At 35.1% G+C, this 8,532-nt stretch overlaps 1 protein-coding gene across 1 annotated transcript; it reads left to right on the top strand.

Annotated features, from left to right (window-relative positions):
* The first annotated feature begins 1,122 nt into the window (after positions 1–1,122).
* Positions 1,123–7,933, top strand: LOC143629826 (protein DCL homolog, chloroplastic-like). Its single transcript, XM_077098994.1, has 3 exons — positions 1,123–1,485; positions 6,029–6,143; positions 7,288–7,933. The coding sequence occupies exons 1-3, from the start codon at positions 1,133–1,135 to the stop codon at positions 7,456–7,458; spliced, it is 639 nt and encodes a 212-aa protein (XP_076955109.1). The 5' UTR covers positions 1,123–1,132; the 3' UTR covers positions 7,459–7,933.
* The last annotated feature ends 599 nt before the right edge of the window (positions 7,934–8,532 follow it).

The following is an 8,532-nucleotide window of genomic DNA, read 5'->3' as shown; positions in this document are numbered from 1 at the left end:
TTAGAAGCTCAATACTAAAAGCCCAATTTTTAGGCTCATATTTATATCAACTAATTATGCATTTATGAACACGTATAACGTATTATTACAAAAATTATATACATCATTCTCATTTGAATTGAATCGAAAATTAATAAATTCAGAACAAGTTGTATCATTAGTCGAACCTAAAGCAAACTCTAATAATTCAACATAAACTCAAAAAATCATATCAGATACATGAACCTAAACATGATCATCTAACCTTTTTTTCTTCTTCTATGTTTTAGTGCCACGTTAGAAAATCACACCACATGGATTATCCCTAACTCATACACTACATTGTGAGAAAACTTTAGTATCAACGATTGATACAATGGCTTTGCGATTAGCCCATAGTTACCTTATCCAATAACTCTATGTTCCAAGGTATTATTCACTTGTTTTCGTCGCTATTACGTGATCCATTTCTTGCATATCCGCCAACAAAATGTTTTGCGAGTACTTATTAGTTGTGAATAGAAAAATAACTCCACAATTAAACACAGATATAGGAGTAAATCAACACCATTATTTGAGAATCCTAAATTCGATCATAAAAAAACTAAGTGTAATCTGCGATTATTGATCATGTGTTTTGTCTAAATATGCGGTTTTAGTCAAATAGTTTCAAATTTGTGATTTGTCTCTGTGGTTTCTTTTCACTTGCAATTTAACATGAATTCATTAACCCCGTTAAGTCTGGATGTTAAACCCATCAGCGTTCCCCTCACGTGATGGGCAGTTTTATTCTTTTTCCTCACCAAATAAACCCCAATCATTATTCGCAAACTCCCTCATGTGAGGGGCTTGGGTGTACTTGGGGTAAAAAAGGCACAATTGTCCATCACGTGAATGACATGTTAATGGTTTTAACAACCAGACTTAACGAAATTAGTGAATTCAGGTTTAATTTGAAATGAAATGAAATTATATGAACAAAAATCACAAATTTACAATCATATATTTAGACAAAATATAGGAACGAAAACGACATTTTACTCGAACTAATAATAAAATAAGTAAGATATCACAATTATTAAAATATCAGAAAACAAGTGATAATAACCGGACCGAGGATTCGAATGCAGTAAGCGAGTGTGACCGACCGACTATGGCAGCAGCACCGGTACTGGGGCGAGCCATCCCTCAGCTCCGCCTCCGTTTCCACCATCCAACGCTTCCGGCTGCAATATGTTTCCTAATAAGAAGACCTTCCTACACAACCACCGCCACCGAGTCTCCTCGCCCAATTAGAAACCCACCTCCCACAATTACAATTACTACTACTACACACGATAACAACAACAAAGCCTCTTTGTTAACCGCTAAACGTAATCCACCACCCAAGGACCCTAAGCGAGAGCATGATCCTGATTATCGTAAATGGAAGGATAAAGAAGCCGAGATATTTCTCGATATTGACCCTATCACTCTCCTCATTAAACATATTCTTCACTCGGACAGGTATTTTAGAACAATTGAGTGTTGTTTTACTTATTTATAGTGGATTTAATTATGTTTGCTAGATGATAAATTAGGTTTTGTGAAATTGGTCAATTATAGGAAGGCATATAGTGGTAATCTTGTAATAGATTGACTAGAGCATGGTTAATGTGTTTTACGGATAGGGATAAAATCAAGAGAGCATGATGGCCGCTAAAAGTTGCCACTAGAGTGTCACATTATGAGTTTTTTTCATGTCTTAGACCACCCGCTATGGGCGCGGTGGAGGGCGCGAAACACCGCCGGGAGGGGGGCGTGGTGGGTAGGGGCATACATATATATATATATATATATAGGGGCGCCAATGGGCTTTAAACCACAACGGGGCATTATTGGTTGGGGCTTCGATGCCCCACGGTGCTTACGTGGTGCTGACGTGGCACTGTGGAGGGTCTTCGATGCCCCCCACCATAGAGGATGGTCTTATGGTTCATTTTCATCATTCTCCCTCATTTGCCACGTCCGGGCCACCTCAGTGTCAACTCAACTTTTCCTCTGTCATTCAACCTCACCACTATGTTAGGCTGTTCACTATGGAGGGGGCTTTAAAGTCGCTCTACAATGCCACATCATCGTCACGTAGGTTTGTTGCCCCTCTTCATAACGGCTCGCTATGGTTAGTTGCCCCTCTTCATAACGGCTCGCTATGGTTAGTTGCCCCATTATATATATACATTTATATGTATGTGTGTGTGAGAGAGAGAAGTTGGATGGGACCCCCCCCCCCTCTCAAAGTTTCCCGGTCTTCAAAACACCGCCCCTCTGCAGTGTTCCCTGCTACGCCGCCCTCACACTGCCCATAGCGAACTGCCTTATGGTTCATTCCCCTCATTCTCCACCATTATTATATATAATAATATAAAGAAATGAAAAAGAAAAGAAAAAAAAATTCTGATTGGAGAAAGTGGGGAATGACCCGCGTGGCCACCCTCATATCATGCGTGACCATTTTGGGGTGGCGGTGGCGCGGTGTTCCTTCTTCACCTTTGAAGGAGGGATGATGTAGGACCCTTGGAGGTTCTTGCATGACCCATACCTCACAGCCTTACAATGGGTGTGATTGTTTACATTACTTTATAAATTACTAGTTTTGATGCTAGAAATGAGTTTTTTTTACAAGTACGACGGACCTTTTAGATAACACAATGTTACAAAGATATGTGAACATTCTTAAGGGTTATTCTTTGTACATTCTCATTCAAAACATGCATAAGAAATGTTATTTAATAATGTGATTGCACTAATTCTTTAGGGGTTGGACTGTAATAAGAAACCATGTTTTTTTTCTATGTAATCTTCTCAATGAGTAGGGTGTCTAGACACACTTTAATGTTATAAACCTATCTTTCCAATATTAACTAAGTCAGCCTAACATTGATCGTACGTGACTTTCACACAACTTATATAGAGTGCAAGATTATAAGGAATACGAAGACTTATATTGCTTTAAAGAACGCTCTACATTCTTCTGTAAAGGCTCTTTGTTTCAAGATCAGTTTGGATCTTATGGGAATTTTTTAGTTTTTTGATACATGTTTTAGGCGGGCTGTCACATTAAGCTACCGTCATTGTCATGTAAGGCATGAAGTGCACACATAGACCCCTTAATAAAATACTTGAATAACATAAAGTATTGTTTTTGTAGTTGCTACTCATGTTGGCCTGACATGAACATTCTTATTCTTCCCAACGATTTTTCTAACTTCTAAGTCTCTACCCTAAATATGTATCATGGCTTAGATTGGTAATATCGAGTCTCAGTTTTCTTTTGTTTGGCCGTTTGGAGGCAACAAAACCTTTATTTCACTATGTTTGAACACATATTTAACTTCTCATTGTAGGTCAAGTTATGGTTGCAAACACTTTAGATTTTATCGAGTTAAATGGTAGTTCAACCTTGACTTGAATTTTTATGTGGCTTTTGAGCAGTACATGACATGTAACTCATATAAGCACCATTAGATATTTGGTTACAAACAATTGAGAGTTATTCAAGCTCAAGCTCATTTAAGTCCAGCTATTTGTATTGAGCTTGACTCGAGTTTGCATATTAATTCCCCTTTGAGCTATCAAATCAAGTTTGATCTTAGGCTAAGGTGGTCGAGGTGAGCTTCAACTTAGCTTGACTCATTTGCAACTCTAGGTCACAACTCATTTTATTAAGGGGTCTATGAAGTGCACACATAGACCCCTTAATAAAATACTTGAATAACATAAAGTATTGTTTTTGTAGTTGCTACTCATGTTGGCCTGACATGAACATTCTTATTCTTCCCAACGATTTTTCTAACTTCTAAGTCTCTACCCTAAATATGTATCATGGCTTAGATTGGTAATATCGAGTCTCAGTTTTCTTTTGTTTGGCCGTTTGGAGGCAACAAAACCTTATTTCACTATGTTTGAACACATATTTAACTTCTCATTGTAGGTCAAGTTATGGTTGCAAACACTTTAGATTTTATCGAGTTAAATGGTAGTTCAACCTTGACTTGAATTTTTATGTGGCTTTTGAGCAGTACATGACATGTAACTCATATAAGCACCATTAGATATTTGGTTACAAACAATTGAGAGTTATTCAAGCTCAAGCTCATTTAAGTCCAGCTATTTGTATTGAGCTTGACTCGAGTTTGCATATTAATTCCCCTTTGAGCTATCAAATCAAGTTTGATCTTAGGCTAAGGTGGTCGAGGTGAGCTTCAACTTAGCTTGACTCATTTGCAACTCTAGGTCACAACTCACAACTACATCATACAACTAGGGTGAACCACTGAACCTAGCTTGAGATTTCTCAAATTAAGCCTAGAGATTACACATCTGCATCTTATAGTTGACTTCTTAGTGAAGACTTTATAAGATGCATCTTTACTTTTGACGTTCGCCTGAAGATTAGTGTCGCTTCTTAACTCATCTAGGTTTTGGTGTTACAAAGATACGCTTCCACCAGATTAAGTTGTAGATCTTTTTTACTTTAGGTATCCCTTTGCACTATTAAAGGGAATTATATTCTTGTTGACCACTTTAAATGTATGTTACATTTACTTTAAAGTCAAAGTTACCCCTAAGTGAGATATCTGGTCAGATCATGACAAACAAGACAACTTGATTCAGTCGTCTTAACGAAGGCTTTCAAGTTTGAGGAGTGTTAGTCTGTTAGATAGGGTTATAAAAAACCCATGACTCATATATATGTTCCAATTATAGGAGTATTAGAAAGGGTTATAATAAGCCCATGACACAGTTTTGTAGAATATGTATGTGTTCTCTATCTTATTGAACAATATCTAGTTCCAACAAATGTTTCATTGAATAGATAGCAGGCTGTAGAGTATTGAAGTGTTTTACGTGGAGTAAGTTGCACTAATTTTGAAAATACATAATCCACCTCAAAAGTACGGTCTATATCTATGTGATAACATAATGTCATGACTCATGAGGGTAGTGTGTTTACCTTAACCAAACAAGTAAACCTTATTCGTGCCTGATATTATATTTTGTATAGGTGATCAAGCATTCGTAAAGTATAGGATTCTCGTAAAGTATACAATTGTTATAGGTGATCACCTATACAATTGATCACTCTCGTAAAGTATTTATTGGATTCTCCACCATAACAGAGAATTCGAGAGTTAAGTGATATTTGCTTCATGTTATGAAGGGTTTAAGATTAAATAAACTCAGATAGAATTCCTCAATTCCAAATAGACATCACATGTGCTGATGTGCATAAGCTATAAAGCATAGTGAGAAACCACTCGATTTTACTAAAAGCTCATACAACATAGTACATAAGATTAATTGTTTTAAAACAATATTTTATCAAAATCATAAACTCATAGCTATTCATTCTGATTCTAGTTCTTTACTTTATCGAGTATGCCCATAACTTGACATGTTCGTGTCTTTCATATCTTCAAACATTTCTTTAATTAAACATACATACTTTAGAAAAGACACATATGGTCCCCTGTTTTGGAAATCATTTCTGACCTATCTTGAAGCCAATTGATCACTCTCGTAAAGTATTTATCTGTCAGGTATCACGAATGCTTGATCACCTATACAAACTGATATTTTAATATCTTTAACTTTCCATATAACATCAGTTAGGTTAGGTGTCTAAACAGCCTCAATCTTTATGTTTACATTAAACAATTTCAAGGCTAAAACCCAACAAAAACCCCAAATATGGGCATAACACACACTCCAAATCTAATGATTTATCACAAACAATGAATGCATAATTCCTTCCATTAGTCATCAAGTTCTACTCATTTTCTAACATAAAGTTGATTCTTATCACATATATACTCAAGAACATACCCAAATGGGTCAAGAGTATTTAACAGTCAAATTAATCATATTCAACAGTATTGCATAAACTACTATTAATATCCGTATTTAGCAGTCAAACTTTTATTTCTCATTCAAATAAATTATCACATAACAGCTGTAGCAGTCAAATTAATCAAGCTCACTAAGTAATTATCCTTTCTGCTACCAGGTATATGGATGGACAACAACTTACATCAACAGATGAGAAAATGGTGGTTCAAAAGCTTCTTGCTTATCATCCTCACTCTGAAGATAAAATCGGGTGTGGCATTGATTCTATTATGGTAAATTTGATAAAATCTTTCAATCTTTTCTTTATGAAGGCCTTAATAGTTTAGTGCATTTTGGTTTATTTTTTTTACTGTTCTCATAGTCCGAAATCCCAACTAAAAATAATCATGGGCTGATAACTGATTCATTCATTGCATCTACATATTATTTCATGGGCAAATTAAATAGTTACAGTTAGCCAATTACTACCTCTGGTCACATATTTTAACCCACTTACTTCAAGATAGCAAATTATTTGCCTTTAATAGTTACACAATCTTGATTTAAAAAAGTTTGTACAACCATAAAAGCCTTCTGTTGCATCTGTCACATCTGTTTTACATCTTTTGTCAATTAAACAATTCATAATTTTTTCACTTCCTTGGTTGTTATTACATATCACCCTCTTTCATACCCTAATTTTGACCCGGATGTGCATGAGGTGCTTTCCTGATCACCTCGCCACCTCGCTCTTTTAAACTAAGTATACAAATGTATAATGTATATATAGGTTTGGATTCTTCAGAACTATAAATTTATAAAATTCAAGAACTCCTAACAATCAACAATTTTATTAATTTATTTTATATATTTAATGTTATTTTGGGTGTAGTTTTGTCATTTATTGTTATGTAATATTGTGATTACTATATGTAATCACAAATTTACATATGTGTAATAACCAGTTTACATAGATGTAATCATAAAATTACATATAATAAATGATCTAAAATTATTTTGAAGTTCTGAAATGCTCCTGAGCCTATTTATGTTTGCATAAGTTATTCAAAGCAGAATTTGCTTGATCTTTGTCACCTTGTTATGTATAAACTGGTTAAGAAATAGCAATAATGCATTTCTATGAAAGGACATGTTTTATTAAGTCCACATGTAGCGAAGAACGGGTCGTCCCATAGTTAGTTACTATACCTTGACATTTGCTAGCCTATTTAATTCTTTATACATCCTCCATGACATTCTTTATTAGTAACACCAAATAAAGTTGTTGATTAAATTGACATTAAGTCTAATTCACTTAAAGTCTTCAGAAATCTTGAGCTGTTAATGGCCCACAACAGTTGTCGTGTGCGTCCCGAATAAAAACTCTTGACCATTTATTTATTACTTTTAACTGTAAACATTTTCTTAATCTTGAAGGTTGACCGGCACCCGCAGTTCAAAAATTCAAGGTGCCTGTTTGTTGTGAGAACCGATGGCGTATGGATCGATTTTTCTTACCAAAAATGTATTCGAGCTTACATTAGACAAAAATATCCTTCATATGCTGAAAAATTCATCAAGGAACATTATAAACGCAGTAGTTGTTGATTACTACCCGAACCCACATTCATTATCGGTTAACCGAATGACCGTTTGGTTCGAACCATGAGACACTATTTTGGACTTTGATCACCCACCCTAGTACATTGGTGCTAGAGTTCACACACAGTTTGTCAATGGTGGTAGATAATAGTGGTTGAAATGAAACAATTGAGTGGGAAAATGATTGAAGTTGAAAGATTTAACATTTAAGATTTAATTTTGTTGACTTGTGTTGATGTTTGTTTGACTTTAAGTGAACTGTGGGTTTTTTTTATGAATTAGTTGGAAATATAGTAAAGGAGTATATGGACTGGTCTGTTTGGGTTGCAGTTGATGACCATAAGAGACAAATATTTAGAGCTTTATTTGCTTGCAGGCATGAACCTACTTTGTGAATGTTTGTTGTGTTGCTACAAATGCCATTATTAGTTAATATTTGTTTGAATCCACTAATAACAACTATGACCCACATATGCTTATTCCTGTCAAAAACATCAATCCCACACATTTGAATTGTGTACTCTAACACGATTGTTTAAATCATTTGTCTAAACGGGTTGATGGGCCGTAATTAAGTTATAAACGTGTCAATTGGGTTGGTGGGTAAGAGATGGGTTAAAGCGAAACAACTCATGGGTTAACAAGTCTACTTGTTTAATTAAATAGGTCAAACTCGATTACCACCTTTTTATTAAACATGTTAGAACTTAAAATTTGATTATTTTCGTGTCGTGACAAAAATTACCATCCAAATTATATATGATTAATTTCATATACATTCTTATAAGTTGAAAATTTCATACACCATCCTTCTATTTGTTAAAAACTTACCATACGTTTATCCGGACACCATTTGAAGACCTATACAACTCGTAAAGTCCTATACGAGTAGTAGTTTGGGATTTTGTGCAAAATACTTTGTTCCTTCCATATATGTGCCAGACATGTATGGTATGTACGAGTCGTGTAAGCATATACAAATATCACAAGGGTGGTGTGTATGTAACATCCCTTCTATTAGTTGCAAATTTCATGTGCATTCTTCTATAAGTAGAAAATGGCATAAGCATCTTTGTATGA

This window comes from Bidens hawaiensis, unplaced genomic scaffold, assembly GCF_021521415.1.
Source record: "Bidens hawaiensis isolate Kalapana, Puna unplaced genomic scaffold, B.hawaiensis_p1.1 tig00005467_1, whole genome shotgun sequence".
NCBI lineage: Eukaryota > Viridiplantae > Streptophyta > Magnoliopsida > Asterales > Asteraceae > Bidens > Bidens hawaiensis.
The sequence above is the reverse complement of the archived record's forward strand: the minus strand, read 5'-3'. Positions and strand labels throughout refer to the sequence as shown.

Excerpts from the sequence above, each read along its gene's own strand:
- LOC143629826 (XM_077098994.1), top strand. The coding sequence starts at position 1,133 with ATGGCAGCAGCACCGGTACTGGGGCGAGCCATCCCTCAGCTCCGCCTC. Across the intron at positions 1,486-6,028 it reads CATATTCTTCACTCGGACAG|GTATATGGATGGACAACAAC; the intron begins GTATTTTAGAAC and ends TTCTGCTACCAG. Across the intron at positions 6,144-7,287 it reads GTGGCATTGATTCTATTATG|GTTGACCGGCACCCGCAGTT; the intron begins GTAAATTTGATA and ends TTAATCTTGAAG.